This window comes from Chinchilla lanigera, unplaced genomic scaffold (assembly GCF_000276665.1).
Source record: "Chinchilla lanigera isolate Chin_1 unplaced genomic scaffold, ChiLan1.0 scaffold00003, whole genome shotgun sequence".
Classification (NCBI taxonomy): domain Eukaryota; kingdom Metazoa; phylum Chordata; class Mammalia; order Rodentia; family Chinchillidae; genus Chinchilla; species Chinchilla lanigera.
Window position 1 is genome coordinate 787,471 of NW_004955404.1, and position 24,618 is coordinate 812,088.

Below are 24,618 nucleotides of genomic sequence, written 5' to 3' on the forward strand. Positions count from 1 at the left end.
CGCCGGGCCCGCGCCCTCCCCAGTACCTGCGGCCGCGCCCGGGCAGGTGCAGAGCCCACAGCAGTTGACCGCGCCCTCTCGGCGTGGCCGCATGGCTCCACGGCGGGGCCGAGGTGAGTGGGTCACGGGGTCCCTGGACGGCTGGGGGTGGACCGGCCACGCTCAGGCGCAGGACCGAGCCCTGCAGGCCTGGCCCGCCGCCTGCAGTTGGCAGGGAGCCACGCGGTGATTGGACACCGCAGCAGAGAGGAGCCGGTGGCCCTAGGCAGTGGTGGCCAGCATCCCGCCCGCGGGCGCAGGTGCACACCCAGACCTGGCCTGTCCCCGCCCGTGATGCTGGCGGCCTGTGCGCGGTAGGACCACAGGTAAGCAGCCTCCTCAGAACAAAGCTTTCAAAATGGCTGGGAAGATCAAGCCCCCAGGGCCCAGCAGGCCCTTGTGCCCCACCACCCTGTGTGGTGACCATCACACCAAGGGTCCCCAGGACACACAGATGAAGGGGTCACAGTGTTTACCTCACAGAGGCCACAGCCTGAGAGGCAGCAACAGCCGGAAACATGTAACTACAGCATAAAATAAATGGTGAAATAACCACCGGTAGAAAGTACTGGGAAAACAGTAAGAAACTGCTGCTTTTTAAAAATGAAAAGCCACTGTCAACAGTACCTCTTGGTCCTAAGTAATCTCACGACTCGTACTTACAGACCCACATGAGCCCTCCTGTCTGGACAGATGTCCCCGCCTGCTTCGTGCCAGAGCATCCATAGCTGTGCCCCCTGAGTAGCTACCCTGACAACACCTGGCAGCGCAGGGACCCCAAGCCTCGCGATCCTGTGTTGGCTATATCCCCACACGTCCTGGGAAGTGCCAGCCGCTAGGCAGAGCATGATGGCCTGTGGCTCTGCCTTCTAGAGGGGCTAGGGCTCTTGTCCTGGGCCCTTCCTGCTGGACAGGCCTCAGACTGCTCCCGGGGCTGCTGAGGCTCGAGGCGCGGGGTCCCATGGCCAGCATGCCTGCGTGTGAGACAGCAGGTCTGGTCAGGGAGAATGTGCCAGTCCTCACCGAGAACCACTTATGGCGATGTCTGTCCCAGCCTTGAACCCCAAACCAAAGAAAAAGACAAATCTCCCACCTGCCGCCCACACTGGCCACCTGCCCTCAGCGGCAAGCCTCACCCCATCCGTCCAGGGACACAGAGTGAGGCCCAGGAGCAGGGGGTTCGCGTTGTAGCATCAGCTCCCCCAGGCCTGCAGCCTGCCCTGCCCACCCTAGAGGGACTTACAGCCTTCCCACTCCTAGAGGGGGGTGCTGCCCCTCCCCATCAGGACAGTGAGATTTTATGTTTGCTGCAGAAAAACTGTGCAGACGTCACTGCCTGAGCCCTGCCAAGACTATGTCCAACACTGTCCAAGCACTGACCCCCCCCGGGTCCACAGGGGCCTTTGGCAGAGCTCTGCTGTTCTGTTTACTTGTAAGGCACAGGCAGGTCACCAGCCTGCTATGCAGGGGCCTGGGCAAGATGGGCTCAGATGGCTGTGAACAGGCCTGGAAACCCGGTGCTGGCCTCGGAGACTTAGTCCTGTCTTGGTTGGAATGGCACCCGAGAAGCTCTGGGCAGCCCAGGTCACTAGGTCGGGCCCCACGCCACCCAGGGGGCCAGGCACAGTGTCTTTATCCTCCAAGAGAGCAGCTCCTCCCCCCGTCAAGGCCCAGAGGAGGCGGATGCTGTCACCTTACACCAGGACTCCGCCGCTTAGCAACCATTCCGGTTGACCAGCCATGGGAGCTGGTGAGAAATGGGAGCTGGAGCTGGCGGGTGGGGAGGGCAGGGTGGGGAGCCAGCCCTCCAGAGGGCAGCCAGCTGGGGGTGGGCACGGCTGCCAAGGGAGGAGGAGCCACGGGAGGGCAGGCACCTACTTCCTGCCCTGCAGGCAACTCTGCAGAAACCCTCAAACCACCCTGAGCTGGATGCCCACGAGACAGAAGGACATGCTGGGGCTGAGGCAGGGACACCCTCAAACACAGCCCAGTTCCTGAGCACCAGGCTGGCTCTGGGGCTGGCGCCCAGCAAGGCCGGTGGCTCAGGTTGTCCTGGGGTGGTGCTCCAGCTGGCAGAGCCCAGGCCATCTCCATGCCACAGGCTCTGCCATGCACCATGGCCTTGGGGAGCGGAGAGGACAGGGCACCTGCAAAAAAGCCCAGCGGCCCCTAGATGACCAGGACTGTGACAGTGCCACTATCGAGAGGGTCGGGGAACGAGGACACTGGGACTTTGATTCTCCACTCAGCCCAGCAGAGGCCTGGAATCCAGGTGTGCACAGAGGGCGGTGGGTGAGGAGGGCTGCAGGTGGGGGGCGACTTCACCACAGGTGTCATGCACAAAGAGCCTCCCATGGGAGCGGATCGATCACTCCACTTTGACAGGGGAAGCCGGGAACATGGCGTATTTCTGCCCAAAAGCGTTTTGTCCACCTTAGAAAACACAGGCTATAGATAGGGTTTTTTTTTTTTTCATTTTTTAAAGTTATACAGAGTTGTAGCACACTGTATCATTTGGAACCCATTTTTTACTCCAGCCTTTTTCTAATCCTGCCACGTAGCTTGCAGCACCTGGGTGAATTTTTCCCGCGATACGTATTCAAAACTCCATTGGCTTTTCTGGGCAAATTTTTGATTCTCATAAAAAATGTGGCAAAGAAGCGCACAGACAGATCTTTCTCTCACAACTGACTGTTGCTGTCGGTTAAATCCCTAGAAGTGGAATTGGACCAGAGTGCGGCTGCTGTCAGTTTCTGACCTATGTTGGCACGCTATGCAGCCGCCTGAGCAGGCAGCGCGCCGGGCGAGTGCAGGACCCGTCCCAGGCCCCCTGCTCAGCGCCGCACTGAAGGAAGCGTGAGGCTCCTGCCCAGCAAGACGGGGAGGGCTGCTCTCACGCGCCTGGTGTGGCAACAGCTGCGTGTCAGACACACTTCCTGTTCCTGAGACACTGGATTCCACCTCACCCCACAAAGAGTGACCGTCAGGAAGAAGTCAAGTAATAACCAATGCTGATGAGGCAACGGAACCCCTCTCCACTGCTGGTAGAAATGTAAACTAGTACAACCACTGTGGAAAGCAGTGTGTGGAATCCCCCCATTAAAACTAGAAATCCCATTTGACCCAGCTATTCCCCTTCTGGGTATCTTCTGAAAGAGTTTAAAAAAAAATCACATTACGGGGATCCGTGCATGCCCACGTTTATAGCAGCACAGCTCACAACAGCTATATCTTGGAAGTGGCCTGTGTGTCCATCAACAGATAAATGGATAAAGAGTATGTGGTGTTTACAGACCTCGGAGCACTACTCTGCTATAAAGAAAGACAAACTCCTCATTTTCAGGAAAATGGGTACAGCTTCTACCCTGACGTTCAGCGAAATAAGCCAGACACACAAGCGTAAATATCATGTGGTTTCTCTTACATGGGAATCCCAAAGTGTAAATACGTAGATCTTTTGTAGAAAGGAAGAGGATCTAGAGATGGTGGAAGAGGGCGGAGAGCAGAAGGGGACATAGAAGGACTGGAGCTGTCGTGCCCACATACCAAGTCCCATGACGAATGTGGTTATTCTGTACTTCAGACACAGACTGATACAATAAACATTTAAAAAGAACAAACGTGGCCACCCGGGCAGCCCAGTGGGACCTTGGCAGTGTGGCCTTGGGCAGTGGGGCCAGTGGTGTGCTCTGAAGGGAGAGGCCTGCTGAGGGATGCTGCCTCCCGGCTCTGGACATGTTTCAGGCCTGTCCACTCAGGTCCAGCTGGGCTGAGGACACCCCTGTCCCCAGTGTCCTTGGGGAGGGAGGGATAGGCTCAGGGTGTGCAGTCTGGAGCCAACCAGGAGGGTCACCAGCCACACTTCGGAGGAGCCCCTGCCCTTGCATCTGAAAGGCTTCATTTCCAAATCAGGTCACACTTGGGGGCTAGGGCGGTGCTCCACAAGTCTTCTGAGGACAGGTACGGACATTCAGGGTGGCACTTGGGAGTGGAGCCCTGGAGCCTGCTTCCTGGGCCCGGGGAACTCACAGACCACCCACTGGCAGCACCCAGGGGCGGCTTGGGGAGTATGGGCAAGCAGCCATCCCATCATGTGGGAGTGGACACCCGGGCTGTTGTGGCTCCCAGCTGTGGATGTCAGTCCCTGGTGGCCAGGCTATCAAGAGACCAACTTGTTCAAGAACCAGCTTCCTGGCTGAGCTCCCTGGCCCTCAGCACCCAGGATTCCCGAGAAGCATGGGGTTGGAGTTAGGGTTCTAGAGAGGAAGGGTTGGCCCAGCCAGGTTGCCCCTGGCTGCCGGGGCACATTGCCGAGCTGGTGGGAGGAAGCAGGACCAGATGCCCACAGTCTGCACTCAGACAACTGGGCTGAGGGAAGCCAGGGACAGAGGGACCCCATCCTCGCCTCTTGTCCGGGAGTGAGGGGCACCACCAGGCAGAGGGGCTCCTTAGCCTCCACCCCCAGGGAGCCAGCAAGGTGACCTGGGCACAAGGCTCAAATGGGGGCTATGCCTGACGGAAGTCTGGCAGAGAGTCTGCCCAGCCCAAGGGCCCTGCAGGAAGGGCAGCCACCAGCAGAGCGTGGAAGGCAGAGCTAGGGTCCAGGGCAAGGTCCACAGCCAGGCATGGAGGCCATGCTGGGTGGGCCCTAGGCCCCAGGGTCAGGCAGAGGCCCTGCCCTTCAGAGAAGGAAACCTGCTCCCCCAGGACCCCACAGACGCCCACCAGGGGCTGTACAACCTCGCCCAGAAAGAAGTGCACACGTGTGTGCATGTGTCTGCGCGTGTGTGCACATGTTTGTGTATGCCTGTGCATGTTTGTGTGGAGAAGCTGACCAGGGAGGACTGGAGAGCAGATCTGTCATCCTGTCATCCTCCTATCCTCCAGCTCCAGCCTGCAGGGACAGAGGGCCGTGCCGGAGGAGGAGCAGGACGGATGCGGTGAGAGGCAGAGCACTGAGGCTGCCTCGATGAGCCCAGAGGACAAACCAGCTGTGGGCAGGGGTGGAAGGCTGAGTCCCAAGCCTCACAGCGTCCTGGGGACAAGGGGCAGACAGCAGAGGGCGCACAGGGCAGCATCCCAAGGCCTGGCATAGGAGCTTGGGATGATGTGAGCGCCCCAGGAGAGCCTGGATCCCTGATGGGTGGGGCGGGGGCTCAGCTGCTAGTGTCCCTGTCTGTCCTGACCTCTAAGTGGATGTGAAGCCAGCCTGCAGCCCACCGGGGCCTCTGCGGATAGAGACAAGGACACTGCCACAGGAGTTAGGACTACCTGAACAGCAGGAAGCCTGAGGGCGGCCTCAGTTCTGCAGCCCACGGGATGGGGAGGCGCTGGCACTGCTCTGAGGAGAAACACAGTGCCTCAGGTTGGATGCCCTCTATGGGAACAAGCCCAGGGAGGCCCAGGGCTCAGGGGACTCTGCTTGCCCTGTGCCCCCACCTGGGCTGACCTCGCCAGAGCCACCCACTTCAGGGAGCAGCACTCAGCCACAGGCGGCAGGTGCACACGGGCACGTCGAGCTCCATGTTGGTGCCCACTCACTTCATTTTCCTGATGGTGAACTCAGTGCTTCACGTCCTGTCTTAGGTGAGGCCTCCAGAAGGCTCCTGGGAGCCCCATGGACAGCATGCTGCTCCATGCCAGCGGAGACCCCGATGGGGACAGCGACTCTGCACTTCAGGCCTGGGCAGCCATGGGAGCAGAGGTGGGGGGCACCGACCGCGAGCCTGTACCCGTGGGTCCTCATCACCAGAGCCAACCGCAGCCCAGCAAGCAGGGTGGTGAGGGCTGCGGCACGGCTGTGTGGAAGAAGGGACAGGTGGGGTTAAGTTGGAGCCTTGGAGCCAGGTGTCCTCACAGGCCCTTCTAAGGGAGGCAGGAGGCTTAGGGTGGCGGACAACAGGGGAGCCAGTGGAAGGGAACAGTGGGAGGGGGCAGGGCAGGTCCTCCAGAGTGGCCAGAAGGAGCCCACCCTGCCGTGCCTCTACTCCCAGGACAAACTCACTCCCACCCCAGGCTCAGGGAGGCATCAGAAAGTCACAAGCCCCCTGGGAAGAGGCCAGCAGGTACTTCTACAGCCCCAAAGCACGGGGAGGGCCCCCTCCTGCCCCCACAGGACAGGCAGAAGTGCTCCGCCCCACTCCCCAGGAAAGGGTGCACCAGGACCCACAGTGCAGTCTTGAGCCCAGGGTGCGTGTCCTGCCTGATACCCTGAACTCAGCCCAGCCCCGGGGAGCAGAGGGCTGGAGCCAGCACAGGCTTGGACGGGTGACGCGCGGTCGTGTCCTCCTGCGGGGCAGTGCACACCTGTTGGCCCCCTGTTCGGAGGGGCCACTTTGCAGACCCTGGCATCCTTTGGCCACAGGTATCCGCCCCGTCTACAGAGGGAAGGGAGTGCTCCCTGCGGGGGGAAAACCAGGGAGACAGCAGCTGGCACTGGGACTGCAAGACAATGGGCGGCTTCCTCGTATTCTGTTGTTCTGGGCGCCTGCCTTGGAAAACAACTGTCCCCCGCCCCCCAGATGACTTCCTCACCTCACTGCAGGGACAAAGAACACTCTGTTCTCAGACAGGACAGTCCCAGAGAGAGCAAGCAAGCAGGCGAGGTGTGCAGGAGCCAGGAGGACATGCTGCCTTAACAAGGGACACATGGACATCACCCCACATGGAGACGTTCTGGACTAGGGCTCCAGAAGGCAGGAAGTGAGTGGCTGACATGCCTCTGCCCACACACGGGAGCCATGCTGCAAGTCCATGAGTTCTAGGAGAGGCTGCGGAGAGTGTGTGGGCTCTCGAATGAGGCTCCTGCAAGATGCTGGCTCCCACTTCCAAGGTCCCCATCCCGCCTGCCTGGGTGCACAGTGGCCTCTGAAGTCTGGTCCCCACTGCTGCTGATCTGAAGTGGGTCTAGAGCTCAAAGCACTCTCTGGAGACACTGCCGCTGACCACTGCTGATCAGCCAGTGCAGCACTCATTCCAGCCCTGGAAACACCCCCAGAGGAAGCTGCCCGGGCTCCTGAGACCCCTGAGCACCCATGGCTGTGCCGAGACCCTCTTCTTCCCCAGCTGTGTAATCTGCAGGACTGTCCCCATGCCCCAGTAGCACCCTCCAGGCCCTGGTGGCTGGGGCCCCCTCTTGGGCTCTTGCCCTTATGACTTCCCTTGGAGGTTGCCCCAGAGAAGCCTCAGACAGAATCCTAAACCGAGGGCCATGTGTCCGAGAATGCTGCCCAGCATCCGAGGACGAGAGACAGCCAGATTTGTAGGTCCCCTCCAAGGGTAGACCAGGAGCAGGTCCACAGTGGAGGCTCCTGGCCGTGGACAGGAGGGTTTCCCTGGAGCTGATGTGACCAGGGGTGTTAGGAAGGTGGGTGAGACTCGGGAGCATAGTGGACAAGCCGTGCTGGAGGAAAGCTACTGGTGTCCCATTCAACAGAACACGCGCTCAGAGAAGAGAAGGAGGGGGAGACGATAAGATACAGTGCACCTGGCTTCCTGGGCCCTGGCCTCAGTCCAGATGCTCCAAGGCTGAGCTGAGCAGGACATGCTCAGGCCTGGACCCACCTGAGCCTGGGGGCATCTGGACTCAGGCACATGGGGACTGGACCTCCTGGGCCTGGATGCACCTGGACCTGGACGCACGCATGCCCGTGGCCAGTGTCACCCAGGTGGCGCCTATTCCAGCAGCAGCTGGTGGGGCCCAGCAGAAATGCGCAGCAGCTAAGGTAAAGCATAGGTCTTCACCAGACCTCCCTAGGCAGCACGAGAGCCAGAATACTGGCCGGAAGCCACATCCTAGAAGAGCCCTCTCCAGACCCACCTACTTATCAAACAGGGCCAGGTGTGTCACAGCACCCCAAGGTAAGCTGTGAGCACTGTGCATGTATGTGGAGTTCTAGGAACAGCGCTGACCTCCTGAGGACAGTCACTGCCACTCCAGGGATAGCATAGCAACAGCCTTCCCTCTAAACTCCTGGCCCAGTGTGTAGAACATGCCAAATACAACATTTTAAAGGGGGAAATGTCTAGTGACTCCTGCTATGCCTTCTAGGATTCTCCTAGTGCCATCCAATGCCCAAGTCTGGGGTTTCAGGCAGAGAACCCACCTCCTTGCACCCCACACATGCAGCCCAAGCTGCTCAGCTGAGAGACCCATCCACAAGCCTGGGCACACTGTTGGGCTTTATGCCTCTGCAACCCCAGGAAAAGGGAAAACAGGATCGGCACTCCGCCACATCCAGACTTTATTCTCACACTGCAGATCTACACAGGAAACCAAGAGTGAAATGGGCGGGTGCACTGCTGCCTTGCTAGGCTCTGGGGTTACTCCTCTAGACTGAGGGGCACAGCTAACAGCTCTGGAGATGGAGCTGGTCTCTCCTCTCCAAAGTCCCTGGGGATTTCCTGGACACAGTTCCTGAGAGGGCAATGCCTGGAAGCATTCTCCCTGGATGCATTCCCTCATCCCAGGGCCAGTGATCCTGGCTCTCAGTGTGACACGTGAGGTACCCTAGCCAGGACAGGAAGCTGAGCACTTGGACCGTTCTTTGGGGATGGAGGCGCCCTCCAGGAGACCTACGATGTCACCTGCTGGCTGGGAGTTCTGGTTGCTTCAGGCTTGGTGCGCCCTAGCGTGGCCACTTTGAGGAGGATGACCCGGAGGAGGTCGCTGATCTTGCGCTGTCTCTGTTGCGAGGTCTGTAAGGCAGGGTTCACAGTGTGCCTCTCAGGGTTCCAAGGGTGAACTGCATCTGGACTGTTAGAGCCATGACCCAGCCTGAAGCAAGGATTGACGGGCAGCAGTCAGCATTGCGCCACTCCGGACTCAGCGTGAGGAGGGAACGCGGGCCGTGTTTCTCGTTTCAGTCTCCTGGTCACTTGCTGCAGGGCTCTGCGGGCCCCTCTGTCTCCTGCCCAGCAGACTGGAGACTCACCCTCCCTTCTGGCGTGGCTTCCTTTCCCCAACATGTTCGAGCCCTGAGTCCTGACCTTCAGACATGCTGGGACTCAGCACGAGAACACACAGCACGGCAGAGAGGCTGTCTGAGAAGGCGCCTTCTGTGCCCCAGGTGTCTCCTCCTCCCCTTGGTCCTGTCCTGCTCTGCCCTGGCCTCTGCACCTCCATGACCCTGAGCGCCATCGGCCGTGTTGCCCTCCACAGCCAGACAGGCTGAGAGCTGACAGCATGATGTCAGCCATGGCCCGAGCAGCATGGGACGGTGGCTTGGTGGCCAGCTCCTCCTGAGTCCCTGAGCCCTGCAGGCCTGGGCCTGGACGGAAAGCGGCCTGAGGTGCCTGACATGGCCACCAGACAGGCTCCCATAGGAAGAGCTCAAAGCCAGCTCCAGACGCTCAGAGCCGGCCCTCTCTCTGCACACAGATCAGCAAGTAGGAGTGCTTGCTCTTTGCAGCAGTGCCTTGACCCTGCAACTCGGGGAGGCAGCTCCGCAGTCGCAGGCCGGACCCAAGGGCACACCCTGCCCTGCCTCTGTGGCCTTGGGCAGTGGAGCTGCAGCAGGTGGATGCAGAGCTGGTAACTTGGGTCTCCCTGGTGCTCAGGCAGATTCATCCCAAGAGCAAGGGTCACAGCAGCCTCACGAGGCAGAACTCCAGGCACCTGCAGGACAGCCCTGTAGCTGTGAGAGGCTGAAGCACAGTGCATCTCCTGCTGGGAAGCTGCCGTGGAAACCTCCTGCCATCCACTAGGGAACAGGACCCAGGAGGTGGTCATGGGGACTGTGGGACCGGCCTCCTCCACTGTCCGTGCTGCCCTCCCCAAGGCTCTGCTCCCAGCCCTGCGCCTCCCATGGGTGAGCCCCAAGCAGGGGAGGCCACCACACTGGGACCAGGTGGCCGCTGCCTCGAGGATCCCTGGGATCCTGGTGGATCCAGGACAGCAGGGACCTGAGGCCCAGTCTGTGGGTGCTTCCTCCTCCCCAACCTTTGCTTCTGTCTCTGCGGGGTGAACCTTGAGAAACGGAAAGCAAGCACTTCTTTCTGGGCTCACCTGCCTCCCCGGCCAAGGGCTCCACGGGTCCCTTAAAGAGCAGGTGCCTCGTCCACTCCACACCCAGGACGGCCTCCCGCCTGGTGCAGGGCTGCTCCCCAGTGCGAGTTACCTTGAGTTGTGGGCAGCCGGGCGACAGCCACGCCCTAGAGACGGGGGACACCAAGGTGCCCCCGATGGGTGGCCCTTCCCTTGCTTCCCACAGACAGTCAGACCTGGAAATGCACCTCCAAGTTTACCCAAAAGCAGAACATGCTGAATTCAAACAGGGCTCTCGTGAAGAGGGGAGAGGTGTTCCCCTCCTCCAGGAGTGCAGACGAGTCCCTTCCCTCTCCTGAGAAGACCCGTGGAGCCTGTTCAGGGACACAGCCGCCAGCGGGCAGCACTGCGCAGCGTGTCTAGCCAGGTGCCCACCTGTAAAACCCATCTGCTGTGAAGGCAGGGTCAAAGGGACGCCTGCCTTGCACCATCACACCAAGTGCCCACCCACGGACCTTTTGGGTGAAGGTGGCTGACAACAGGACAGGATGCCCCAGGAGGGACTCAGCAAATCCCCGCTGCTCCCAGGGGCCAGGCCCAGGCCCCAGGCCTGCGGTTTGTCCTCTCCTGGTCCTCAGCCGTAGCAGTGGGCACTGGGAAGAGCCACCACACAGTGAGCAAGCCGGGTGACTGCCCTTCGGGCCACAGCAGCGGGACGCTTGCATCTGTTCTATCACTGACTTTCAGATTCTCCGGCCAGACCACACCAGACAGTTCACAGAGCGTCAACAGAGGCAAGGAGAAGGAGGCTGACACCACTCAGTCCTAAGCACTCGGGTTCTCAGCCTGGGGTGGGCCGCTGGCTGGTGGGAGGAGAGCTGAGCATCTACAGGACCATGGAGACCCCTCCCCTTCTGTGCTGAACGGGGATGTGGTGGGCAGGAAATGGCGACAGAGAGTCCACGATCACCTTGGGGTGTGCAGAAAACGGAAACACAGGCAACAGGACCCGCCCAGCCCCGAGTCGAGGCAGGGACCCCTCCGTGGCCTCTGCACCTGAGCAGCCCGGCCTCGTCAGCACAGGTCCCTCTGTGCCTGCACCTTGCTTGCTGACCGAGAACGTTCAGACACCCGGTTTTGTCCTGGAGGAAGTGTTTACTCAGCCTCACTGGGGCTCTGCACCTCGGGCACTGAGATTGAGCTAACCCACCATGACGTCTGCTTCAGCATTCAGCTCTGGACCTGTACATCTGCAACAAGTATTTAAGCTAGTCAAAATCACAGCTATCTAAAAGGGAAGCGCACACTCCACTCCTGCCATCCTCAAATAAGAGCCCATGTACAGCCGGCTGTGGTGGCTCACACCGGTGATCCCAGCACTGGGAGACTCAGGCAGGACAGCTGCAAGTTTAAGACCAGCCTGGGGAGTTTAGGAGTTGTCATGTTAAAATAACACTGTAAAAAAGGTTTGGGATGTAGCTCAGCAGTAGAGTACTGGTCAGATTCAGGGTTTAATCTCTACCACTGCGGGGAGAAACACGGTGTGTAACACTGTGCGGCCCTTTGGGAACGGCGTCTCTGCTCCACAAGGCCCTGGGCTCCTGCCCTGACACCTGGACAGTGGCCTCCTCCTTGTGGCTGAGCAGTGTCCACGGCTGGCCTCTGGGTCCTCCCCAGCATTCAGCGCTCATGATGAAGCCAGTGTAAACACCCACACTCCCGGGCAGGGAGAACGAGTCTCTCCTCTGAGATGCGTGCCAGATGCGCTGGCCGGCCGGACGACGGGCACTTCCTCAGAAGAGAAGATGGAATCATCTCCACAGAGTCCCGCAGCTGGTGCTGCGGTGCGGATGGATGCATCCAGCTTCGACCTCACGGCTCCACAGTCCTGCAGCAGTGCGGTTTGTGCATCTCCTCCCCGGCCTGCAGCTGGTCTCTCCAGCTGCTCAGCAGGGTCTTTCCCCAGCACACGTCTCGGCTCTGAGAAGCTGGTGTATCCCTTTTCCCTTTTATGAATCATACTTCTGGCATCAGAGCTAAGAACTCTTTGTCTAGCTGTAGGTTAGAATGCCCTCTGAATGTCATCCACTGTTTGTTCGAAAGGTTTTGGAATTCCTCGTTTTATGTTTAAACAGTGATCCACGGATTCCTAGATAAGGTGCAAACTGCTGTTGTGATCCCTTCGGTCACAGTCCCTCCCACGTCCAGCACCCAGCATCATTAGTGGTAGCCACGGCTCCTCTGACGGGGGAACCCTAAATAGACAGCTCATTAGAAAAACTCAGTGGAAAAGAGTTCCCCAGACAACACAGGGCGTGCTGTCAGCTCCTGCACCTCAGAGGAAGCTATGACCTTGGGCACCCTGCCTTCCTCCTCCTGGCTGAGTCTCTGGGAGGGGATGGGGTGTGACTTCCTCTGAGCCCGGGCACAGAGCTGTGACATCCGCAGTGTCCGGGTCTCAGGGTGTGTGCCGTCGCAGGGCGGGAGGGGTGGGGCCTGGGAAGGAGTGTGGTGCCACACGCATGTGCCACTTCCCACGGGAATGGGTCGTTGTGTGACCATAAATGATCCATAAATAAACAAAATCCAATCGTGTAGTGTAGCGACTCCCCCTGATGACTGTAATTGTGTACTGCAATAAAATAAAATTTAAAATAAAAATTTGAAAGACCAGTAGAAAATAAGGTTTTCGTATAGGGGAAAACAATAAAGCAGCACATGGGCTCTGGAGGCGCCCGGCTGGTCTTGTGTGGCGCCCGCTGCCTGTGCCGCATTTGCTGTGAGGTTAACGGGCCGCAGTTTGGATGGAAGGGTAGAGACAGGGTCTTCACGACACAGGTGGGAGGAGCCCAGGCTCACTGGACGAGTTCAGCCAGGGAGCAGAGCGAGGCCTGCAGACTCTGACATTTGAGGAGAGGGCACCAGGCAAAAGGTGTCCCTTGCCTAGGGCCACCGAGAGGGAAGATGGCCCGTTGCATGCGATGCCCTTCAGAGCAGGGCTATTCGAGGTGCAGCCTGGGCACTCACCCAGGGGACCACGGCGTCCGCACTGAGCTCACCATGGCGGCAGCCCAGGGGCATGGAGACCTGGCGGAGACCACGTCCTCACTATGGGGAGGCGCTCTGCCCAGCTCTATCGGTGTGGGCAGATGGCTCTTCATCAGGGCCCAAGGGCGCAGGACCTGCTGGGCGGGCATGGAGCTGGCGCGGAAGCTCTCAGGGACACTCAGAGCCCGGGCAGGGCAGCACGTCCCATCCACCACCCCAGAGGGCGCCCGGCCCGAACGTCCAGCCCAACACCTGAGTGCACAGCGAGGCGGCCAGGAGAGTTCCCACAGCTCCACGGTCCCGGGACGAGTTTACAGCTCTGCGCTTCTGCGCTGTCAGCGGCTCTGAAAAGCCAGCCTTGGCACGGTGGAGGCTGTTACTGGCCACCCTGCCCTGACCTAACAGCGCGCGGTCACAGCCAATCTGCGTATCCCAGAGCTGCCCACTGTCCTCCTGTGTGAGGCACGGGGCCCTCCCTCCCTCCGTCAGGAGTTGACAAGGGGGCTGAACAGCAGGGAGCCTCGCCCAATGGTGTCCCTGTGCCGGCTGCTTCCCTGGCATCTCAGTGCCCGGGGTTCTCTCCCAAGGAGGGGCTGGTGTCCGGGGAGGCCCCCGTGCTGCTGCCTGACCCTCAGTGCCCCAGATCTGGTGCTCAGGGAAGGGGTCCCCATGGTCCTGCTCTACCAGGTGCACTGTTCCCATGTGACCGCTCGGCCAAGGACCCCCGGCAGCTGGGCCCCCCCCAGTCTGGTGCCCTCCTGATGGTTGGACCCCTGTCCACACCTGACTCCCTCGCAGCTGCAGCCCTTCTGGGCCTCCTGTCCAAGGCCTGCCCTCGAGCACTGACCCCACAGAGCCTGAGCCTGCCTCTGACTCAGCTTCTAGAACCCTGTTCCCCCAGCACTGCCCTGAGGGCCAGAGGAGGAAACTTCTAGAAGTTGCTGAGCTCCCCTTTCTGCTCCCTTGGGCCCCGGCCTGGACTGTCGGGAACAGTGCCTGCCCCTCACTGTCCTCACAAGGTCCTTGTCTGAGGAGGCCTCCCCGCTGTGGGCGCATTGCCCGGTGGGCACTCTGGACCGCACAGTCCTGTGCGTGGTGCCGGAAGTCAGATCCCGGCCCCACCGCCCGTAGCCAGAGCCGGCAGAGAAGCCCGACAGTGTGCACATCTGGGACGGGCTGGGCCCTGCGGCCACCGAAGCTGGTTCAGCCCAGCCTAGGTGCATTGCCAGCACAGGACGTCCGTGCCCGTCAGGGCCACACGGGGTTCTTCACAGCACGGAGGGGCCTGGGGGCGGTCCTCTTCAAGAGCAGTGGGAGGGGCTCTGCACAGGGTGGGGGACCCCTCCCCTCCCTGCCTCTCTCTCCCCTCCTCTCCCCTTCCCTGCCTCCCTCCCTGCCTCTCTCTCCCCTCCTCCCCTCTTCCCTGCCTCCCTCCTTGCCTCTCTCTCCCCTCCTCTCCCCTTCCCTGCCTCCTTCCCTCTCCTCTCTCCCCTCCCCCTCCTCTCTCCTCCCTCTTCCCCCTCCCCTTCCCCCTCCCCCTTCCCATCTGCCTCACCTCTCTCTCCTCCCTCCCCTGCCCCAGGCCAGGATGGAAGCTGCTGAGCCAAGAAGGGCTGTGTGGGGGGCTTAGCTGAGGGTACAAGCGGAAGCTGAGATGTTTAATCCACACGGCAGCATCACCCTGACTCGGTTCCACCCACTGCTCCCCCTACACCTGCTTAGCACCAAGAGAAGCAAAGGATTCTGTCCGAAGGGAGGTCTGAGCCCTAAGTAAGAGTTCCTCACTTTCCTTCCGCCCGAGTGCAGGCCTGGGATATGCAATGGGGCACAACATTCCCAAGTCTGTCCTACAAGAGACTGTACTCAGACCCAGAAAGAGCTCTTACAACTCAACTGTAAAGACACACAGCCCTATCGAAAATGAGCACATGAATCTCCGTAGACATTTTTAAAAAGAAGATACAGAAATGCCCATGAGCACACAAAACTGTGTTCAGTGTCATTGTTTAGAAGGGAAATGCAAGTCAAAACATGGGCTAGTGGTGCACACCTGTAACCCCAGCTACTCGGGAGGCTGAGGCAGGGGGATCAAAAAAGTCAGCCCGGGCAGCTTAGTGAGACCCTGTCCCCAGGTAAAAAGAAAATAAAAGGGTTGGCGATGTAGCTAAGTGGCACAGAGACCCTGGATTCCATTCCCTTTTTGCACAAAACAAACCACCACAAAACCACAACAGGCCAGCTTCTCACACTAGCAGTTTTGCTGAAGCAGAGGACGGAGGATGTGAGGGACCAAAGCACTGGGACTTGTGTGGAAATCTTGCAGTCATGGTGGAAAACAGCCTGGAGGTTTCTCAGGAGGTCCCACTCAGAGTCTCCATGTGACTGTGATTCCACCCCTAAGTACGCACAAGAGAGAGGAGGGCATACACCTGCCACTGGCATGGACAGCGCTGGTCACAACAGCCAGAGATGACACAGCATGTGTCCCTCAGCTAAGGAGGGCAAAGTGCTATCTACTCACAAGTGGGATTATTACACAGCTGTGAAGAAGGATAGAGCAGTCACACCGCAGTGCAGTGGACCCTGAACACGCTCAGCTGAGGGAGGCAGCCACACACAGGCAATGTGTCATGTGATCTACTTGAGACCCAGGTTGGGGCAGGAAGAGGGAGGGGACTGGGAGTATGGGGCTGGGAACGGACACTGATGGCGGGGCCTCCCCTCCGGGGAGAAATTGGGCACTGGAGACCGGGCCTTTGCCCTGTGAATGGTCTGCACACACACACGGCGGGGGAGATCCTTCGGAACGCAAACTGTGCCCAAGTGCCGCTGTCTTTGAAAATGCAGTTAATTCCAGCCAGCAAGAGTGCACCTGGGCTGAGACAGTGGGGGCCCCACACCCCAGGGCCGTCTCCTGCCTGCCAGCACCCCAGAGGCCCCGCAGTGCTGGGGGCCACAAAGCGAGGACCACCCCCTGTCGTGCCGTCGCCCCTGGGAGCCCACGCCACACGCCCTGCTGGCCTCCCCAGGGTCTGGCTCAGCTCGGACCTGCTGGGCTCAGTGCTGTCCTGAGCTGGCGTCCTTCGTCTTCCAATCTGTGTGCTGGAATGTCCCATCTCAGTCCCAAGCAGGAGTCTGTTTGCTGCTCTCCAGCACCCCCTGCTGGTGCACCAAGGACATGCAAAAGATGGGAAGGGCCCTGCCCACCTAGGGGACAGAGGAGGAAATTTCCCACCATGCACCACGGGAACCACCCATCAACTGCTCTGGCCCCGGGGACCTCCCCACAGAGACCCCAGTGACTGCACTGAGCTCAGACTCTCACCCTGTCTTAAGGATGTGAAGCATTTTGGCCTCATTCTTAAAATGTGTGTGTAAATCAGACAAGATGCACCTGCTTTGGGGAATTTAACCCAGAGCGCTGGCCCCTTCAGAGAGCTCCAGGATGATGTGAAGGCCCCTCTGAAGTGTGTCTGCATCCACGCTGCATCCTTCACGATGCCCCACAGGTCTCCTGTGTCCATCACACCTGAGCCAAGCAGGGAGGATGCGAGCCTGCTATGCTTCACCTTCCTCCTCAGGAAGGGGCCCAGCAGTGGGCAGTGGGCAGTGGGCAGTGGGCAGTGTGGCAGGCGTGCAGCCCTGAGTGACAGGAAAGAAAGGCTCTGCAGGCAGGAGAGCAGGTGAGCTAGGCAGGCTACCGGCTACCTGTCCCTCCGCATTGCCCTCCTCTTGCTACCGCGGGTCCTCAGGGTAGGGGCAGGCCTGCTAACCCCACCTCGGCAGACCTGAACTGGCCCCATACCCTGGCTCTACATGACGGGAACTGAGCCAAGGTGAAACGGACTCACCTGTGTGTGGCCAAAGGGCTGACAGAGACCCTGGCAGAGGACAGCCTGGACCATGCACAGGGTTCAGAGAGGAAAGGGGCTGCAGACACCGGCCAGGCCCTGCTCACCTGCATGGGGAACAGGCACGGCTCGGGACACCTTAACGGGATCCGAGGTGGCACCAAGATAAAGGGCTGCGCTCCCACATGTCACAGGTCACATTTATGCGTCACACTAAGACTGCCCCGTTCTGCCAAGGAGAGGAAGATGCCACCCTATGGGGACGCCACCCAAGCAGGGCAGCTGGGCACTTTCCCCCCAGAACCCTGGGGTCCACTGGTCACTCTGGGCTGGACGCTCCCAGGTGGCTCTGAGGGACCACTGCCCAGGAGGCAGATGGGCTCAGAGAGCACAGAGGAAGGAACCATCTGTCACAGATGGCCTGGGTATTGGGCCACATCTGCAAGGAACCCACGCACCTTTAGTGCCCCTGACTCAAGCCAGGTGGCACAAACACACCAGCGCACCACAGCGGGTGCATTGTGCCTGTCTGCGGCTAAATTCATGTCCACAGAGCAGGATCAGAGGGAGGGGAGCCTGTCCCATACCCTCGAGCTGGGGAGGCTGCATCAGGGAGGGACTTGGTATCTGCTGGCGGAGCTCAAGGGAAGGCAGAAGCAAAAGCTGTGTGAGTCAACGCATCTTGTTGCCTGAGGCAGGAGAAATCTCAAGAGAGTCACAGTGATGGCCCTTCCCTAGCACAGAGGAATCTAACACTGCATCTCAAATGCATCCACCCGATGCACTGCTTCAGCTAATAAACAAAACCTGAACCTCAGCGTCCCGACGTGGTGCCCACGAAATGAATGACCCCTGATACCAAGAGCACAAGCACAAAGTCTAAGTACCGAGACCAAGTTACAGACTTGCAAAAACAAGACCACAAATATGAATTTATGAGAGAAACAAATACATTCAAAGTTACAATGATTTTCATATTTTATACACAGTTTGTACAAAGCATTTCCTTTCCTTTCTTTTTTCTTTTCTTTTTTTTTTTTTGGTCTTTTTGAGACAAAGTTTCACTATACAGTTCAGGTTGGACTTGGACTCACTTTGTAGCCCAGACTGGCCTTGAACTTGCAGCAATTCTCCTGCCTCAGCCTCCAGAATGCTGGGATTGTAGGTGTGCTCCACCACGCCCGGCCTTGTTCAAAGTATTTCTAAGCATTTTTTAAAGCAAACAATGATTTCTAATATTTTTGGTATGAAAATGTCACTCAAATATACAACTTGCAAATTCTTACCTGATATATTTGGGCAAAGACCTGAAGACTGAGAGTTGCATTGTACAGATTTTTATCTTGAATTAATAAAATTGTGTCTACTCTGAAAGAGTGAAACAATGTTGCAAGCTCCATTCAGAGTTCCCACCAAGACCACAGGGAGAAGGGCTGGGAGGAGGTCTGGGGCAGAGTCAAGGAGTGGTGCGGAGGGGCCGGGGAAGCAGCGGGGGATAGAATCAGGGGGGCCGGAGCCCAAGAGGCACGCTGCAGGGGACCCATGGAGACCCCCATGACCTGGACTGTCTGTGCAGGGGGGGTGTCTTGCTGCGGGGTCTGCCCTCGTGGGTCTCTTATCAGGAATGCCTGGAGCCCCCCTTGCTGTGTGAACACGCCCCATCCCCACCCCCTAAGTGTGGCTTCTGTGTGGGCGTTTCTGTCCCCTGAGCCCTCCCGGAGGCAGCCAGGCTCCATCTCCCGCGGAGTCCCAGGTCTCCTGGCCTGGCTGACACCCGTTCCAGTGAGGGAGCTGCACTGGCTTCCAGGGTGCGGGTCCCCCCTGTGCTCTCACAGGCACCCAGCCAGGGCTGTCGGGGTGGGGGACCCCACCTCCCAGTAAAGTACTCAAGGTCAAGGGCCCTCGCTCTCACTCCCTGTCCCCTGCAGCACCCACGTCCTAAACTTCTGGTTTCCCAAAGTGAAGTTGAAATCATGCCCTTTCCTCGCCTTCGGCACAGCAGGGGCTGGCGGGGCCGGCAGGCAGGGCTGTTGCTAGGATTCCTGGCGTCCCTCACCGCTCTGAACGGAGGTTAGCAGCACTGAGGGCGCCAGGATCAGGCAGAGGCTGGGGCTGGGGCTGTGGGGACCGGGAGAGAAAGAGCCCTGCCGAGAGGAAGGCGAGGAAAGGGCATGATTTCAGCTTCACTTTGGGAGGCGAGGGCTCACACAGTGGGAATGCCCTGAATGTGTAAAACTGGTGAAAACGACAAGCTTCTGTATGCTTTTACCACAATTTAAAGTCATTACTGATGGCAAACTTTAACCTGGTGCGAACAGGTTTCACTGCCCCTGCCCTGGGGTCTCTGGAATATGCTGAGCGGCTCTGGAGAGGTTGCGCTGGCCTGGAGGAGGGAACCGAGGAGGGCCCCAACCCTGCGCTGCGCTGCCTGCCTACGGGACCCAGGGAGCCAGCAGGCACAGAGCAGGGAGTCTGTGCTGAGCCTCTGTGCAGACCACCTTCCCGCTCCCCACAGTCCAGGCCAGGGGCCGCCTGAATGGGCTTCCGTGGGGGAGCGACCCAGGGTCTCTGGGACCCAGGACCTGGAGCTACAAACTGGAAAAAGTGAGAACCAGCTGCAGCCACGTCCATATAGGACCCAGGGAGTGACCCTGAGCAGCTCCTGAGCTCCTCCTAACGGTGTGAGTGCCGCCACTGTCACCACAGAAAGCATCAAGCTCGCTGGACAGTAGGGGACCCGCAACGTGGCCTGGCCAGAGCCTGCCCAGGATGTCTGCTCCGAAGCCTGAGCTTGTTTCCTCGCCACAAGGGTGACTTGGTGGGTGTGCGCCTTGCCTGGGGTAACGCCGCTCCATGGAGAGCTGATTTGCCGAGATGCCCCTCCACCCTCTCAAAGAGAGGGGTGTGGAGGAAAAGAGCCCAGCGCACGCTGCAGGGTTGCAAATTAGCAGGGCCGCATGGAGAACAGCGCCAGGCACCCCACTCTGAGGACGGAACTCTCCCTCGACCACGTCTCCTACGGGCATCGAAATACTCAGGACGCGGGACTGGCCCAGGGCACCCACGAGTGGATAAAGAAAGTATGGTTTATGGGCACAGCGGAGGAAGAAGGGCGGAATCCTGGCATTTGCAGGGAGATGGCGGGAACTAGAGACCGGAGCAAAGTAAGCCAGAAAGACATGTATCGCGCATTGTGTCCTGTGTGTGCGGGCCAGGAAGAAAAGAGAGATGACCTGGGGCTAGGAGGGAGGTTGACGGGCAGGGGACGGGTCAGGGAGTTGCAGTGCTGGGTGGATGTGACAGAGGCCTGGGGTATGTGTGCGTGGAAATGCCCCTGCTGAGGCTGGTAACCTGTACCGTTTCCATGTGTCCTAAATTAGTAAGTGAGGGTGGAGGGAGGGAGACAGAGAGACACAGAGAGAGAGAAAGGGGGAGGGAGGAGGAGGAGAGAGAGAGAGAGACAGAGAGAGAGAGAAAGAGAGAGAGAGGGAGGGAGAGAGAGACACAGAGAGAGAGAGGGAGGGGAGAGAGGGGGGAGAGAGAGAGAAAGAGAGAGAGAAAGGGGGGAGAGAGAGAAACACAGAGAGAGAAAAAGAGGGGGAGAGAGGGGGGAGAGAGAGACAGAGAGAGAAAGAGAGAGAGAAAGAGAGAGAGAGAAAGAGAGAGAGAGAAAGAGAGAGAGAAGGAAGGAGAGGAAGGGAGGGAGGGAGAGAGAGAGAGAGAGAATAGGAGGAGACAACTGATTCGGAGCAGTACGATCAGTGATCACGTGCCCAGTGTCTCCTTGGCCCTGCTCAGATGGGTGCCTGTGAGCTCCACCAGGCAGTGTGAAGCAGGATGACCAGCCCTAACCAGTCCCAACCAGTTCCAACCAGTACCAACTGGTCACAACGCATCCTGAGCCCTGCAGCCCAGTGTACCTGAGAGATTCTCACCAGTCCTGACTGGTCCTGACTGGTAACAACTGATCCCAACAGGTCCGGACCAGTTCTGACCAGTGCTGGTGAGTCCTGACCAGTCCTAACTAGCACTATGCAGTCATGAGCAGGCCCAAGCGGCCCTGACTCACCCCAGCCAGTACCACCCAGCTTTGCGCAGTCCTGAGTAGTCCTGGTCAGCACCAACTGACACTGACCAGAGCTGACCAGTCCCGAGTAGTCCCAACCAGTCCCAACTACCGCCAACCAGCACCAACCTGTCCTGACTGTCCCGGGCCAGCACTGGCCAGTCCTGACCAGCGCCAACTGGCCTTAACTGGTGCCCAGCATCCTCCATCAACTGACGAGCACTGACTGGTCCCCGTGGTCCCAACCCAGCCTTGACCAGTTTGACCAGCACCAATCAGTGCTGACCAATTTCAGTCAGTGCTGATCAACACTGGCCAGCACCAAGGTCAAGGCGTTCCCTTGCAGCTGAGCTGAGTCAGAGACCAGGCGACTGTCTGGCCAAGAGGGTCAAGGATGCCATGCGTCTGTGTCCACCGACAGTTGCCACACACTCCCCCATTCCAGTTTCCTGCCCCAAGGTTTCCCATCCACAGCAGCTGACCTCCAGGCCATGGGCTCTGACCAACCTATGCCCTGGTTCCGCAGGGAGCACCAACCTATGCCCTGGTTCCTCAGAGCCCAGAAGGCCATCCTGGTCAGACTCCAGCTCTCCAAAACAGTGACAGGTGGGGAGGATCTGAACTCAGGTCTCAAAAATCAGGCCTCCACCCGGAGCAGACACACCTTCAGCCCAGACCACAAGCCCCCATGTCCCCAGGTCCAGGGCCTTCAGGAGGCCCGGGCAGCCAGGGCACAGTGGCCAGGGCGAGCACCTGTAGGAGCTCGGCACAGGGAGGTACCCACCAGCAGACAAAAGCCTGGCTCCCGGCAAGGACCAGGAAAGCCCTGGAGCCGGGCCTCTGTCAGACAGTCCTGCAGGCTGAAGCAGACGGAGCACTGCCAGCTGCCAGCCGGGGTGGGGCCAGCTGGGAGAAGCTCCGGGCAGCCGGAAGGCCAAGTCGCCGCCCTCTCAGGAGCCGCACCTTTGGTCCCCACGCACAGGATGACTCTGCGGGAGCGGACCAAAGCCCACCCACGTGGTCACGCCTCCCGGTGAGTGGCCATCTGCTTTGTGTCCTGGAAGCTTGGTGTCAGGGGTCAGAGTGGGCAGGGCCAGCAGCAAGCAGGGCTGCAGCCCAGCTGGGACAGGGGACAAAGCCTGTTGGGCAGCAGCCGCCCAGGACTCTCACTCTGGCTTTGAGGCAGAGTCTACTCGACGGGCCAGGAAAGCCCCCTTCCAGGATAGCACTGTGCCCAGCTCCAGGAGGCAAGCCGGAACGGCTGCATCCCAGCCACGGACCCATTCCTTGTGCTCACTTAGACAGTCAAGGGCAGGGCAGGTCATCAGAAACAGCCAGGCCATCCCAGACTGGACATCAGCCTGACCCACACCAACCTCGCAGGTGTGGGGCTGAGAGCAAGGCCTGGCAGCGGGCAGCAGTGGGCACCTACCTAGGGCGGTAGCCGTCGCCTGCGCCTCATCTGGAACAAGCTGGATGGCATCAGAGATGTCAATGTGATGGTCCCTTTCCTCCTCAGGGGCCTCGCTGGACTGCGGTGGGGAAGCGCAGGTGCTGCTTCCGCTGTCCAGGCCCAGGAGGCGTCTCCAGCAGTCACACATGGGGCTGGGGCAGCAGATTCTGAAAGGAGAGGAGGCCACGCTTGTTTTCTTGGACAAGAATTGTTTCTCTGAACAGCAAACCAAAATAATGTTGGCATTAACTCTGAAATGGATCTGGGCTGCTTGGATTCATTCTCCTCCAGTGGATTTCTACTGTACCGGAGCTCTCTGAGATGAGCCACCTCCTCTTAAAATACTGAAATAGAGCAAAAGGTCACGCAAGCAAAACACAGCGCTTGCTTCTGATGCGTAAGAAAACAAAGGGAGGCCTGGGCTTTCTGCTTGACGTTTGGGCTCCCGCCTCAAGGACACGGAAGTCTGTGGGTGGCCAGGTTTGGGTGTCTAGTTCTCTGACCTGGCAAGCTTTCAAGACCAGCTTTGATGGCTTATTCAGGTTGCTTAAGATCACCTTTAAACCCTCGAGTAAAGAATGTCCTCCCAATTCCAGAGCAAACATTAAAGCATTATTCCTCCAGTGGAGACTAGTAAACACCACAGGCGGCGTTTTTCGGGAAGTGATCTTGAATTTAAAGAGAAAACCAGTGGCTGTATTTCAGGGGATGCCTTCTGGGACCCCTTGGGCCGATGCCCCCTTCGTGGTAGCTACTGACCCCTGCACTCTGGCTTAGCCATTGGCACACGTATGGCCACAAGGCTGTGACTCCAGCACTGCGAAGCTGAGGCAGAAGGATTGCAAGTCTGAGCCCAACCTGGGCTTACTTAGGGACTAAGCAAGACCCTGTCTCAAAACAAGAAGGAGCTGGTGCTGGAGCTCAGTGTGAAGGACCTGGGTTCAACCCTCAGTGCCACAAAAACAAATACCCCAACGCTGAAATCCCAGCTGGACCACATCGAGGACTCTGCATGGCTCTGGGTTCGACAGCTGGTGCCCTGGTCCCTCCTGCAAGTTCATGGCTGCCCTGGGCTCAAGACTGGACTGCGCTGACTGCCCGTCTGAGAACCTTTGGATGAGAAGTTCCTGGGTCACAGTGACCACACTTGTCCGAGAATCACTCCCCCTAACAGTGCTGGAGGAGGCTGTGCTTTGGGGGTCTCTTTCTGCCTGTTGTTCCCGCTGTGCTCTAGCCGAGGCTGCCATGAACCAAGCAGCTTTAGTCCCCTGTGCCCTTCCGCCATGGTGCTCCTGCCTTGGGGCCGGTCACGGGCAGAATCCCCTAAGACCGTGAGCCAGGTAGACCCTCCAGTGACAGGCAGGCTGACCAGAGAAGCAGCTTTTCCTGAAGGGCAGCAAAGCAGAGGTTCCTGAGTAGTGTGACCAGGTCACAGGAGATTAATCCAGACACAAAGCAGCAGGTGGCCATCAATATCCACTCACTTTTAAATCCTGAGGTTGGTGTCACCCCAGCACAAGACAGGCACCCATGGCCTCCTGGTTTCGGTTTTCACAGGGGCCAGATGGGGCCAGTCAGGTCCTTCTGCGTCCTGCACCGTGCCCTTGCACACGTTATGGTTTATATCTAAAACATTCCCCAAACTTCATGTGCTCCCACGTTTACCCCGTGTCTATCCACCACGTCCACCTTCATGTCCATTACTCTGCCCAGTGTCCCAGAGTCCACAAGACCCCCGTTCCAGTGCAGGCTCTTCTGGGCCAGCACTGAGGGGTCTGGATGCCTCCCTGTGGGGCTTTGAGGTGGCCTGGGTGTCCAGGGAGGAGTGGGTTTCCTGTAGCTATGACCCATGTGGTGGATTGACAGCTGGTGGCCAACTTGTAACACCCAGCTGAGCTGAACCAGCATGGTGCTGGGTGTGGGGGGCCCACCTGAGGATTGCTGCCGGCAGCATACCAGGCAGAACTGGAGAAGAAGGGAAGATGTTAGGGAGCTGTTGGTTCTCCTGGAGGAGCTTGTCATGCTGGCTTTCCTGATGAACTCGGTTGTTCTCATCCTCCAAGAGGCTCAGGACCTTGCTGGCACTGAGAATGGTTTCAGTTCACTTTGGGAGAGCTCTGGTCCTCTCTTTGAGCATTGCTTCCTGGCTGGGAGGTCCGGGGAGAAGGTGCGATGC

At 59.0% G+C, this 24,618-nt stretch overlaps 1 protein-coding gene and 1 long non-coding RNA gene across 2 annotated transcripts; one reads left to right on the forward strand and one right to left on the reverse strand.

The window, feature by feature from the left end:
* LOC106148843 (uncharacterized protein C10orf95-like) lies at window positions 1–769 on the forward strand (the record flags this gene model as incomplete). Its single annotated transcript, XM_013515610.1, is given in 3 exon segments — window positions 1–113; window positions 208–365; window positions 705–769. Coding segments are annotated over 3 exon segments (334 nt in total), but the record flags the coding sequence as incomplete, so codon positions are not given.
* Window positions 770–3,244: 2,475 nt separating this feature from the next.
* LOC106148844 lies at window positions 3,245–22,506 on the reverse strand. Its single transcript, XR_001234552.1, has 3 exons — window positions 22,422–22,506; window positions 6,346–6,439; window positions 3,245–5,837 (listed from the first exon to the last, which is right to left on the reverse strand). It is a non-coding gene; the product is annotated as an uncharacterized LOC106148844 (long non-coding RNA).
* Between the last annotated feature and the right edge of the window lie 2,112 nt (window positions 22,507–24,618).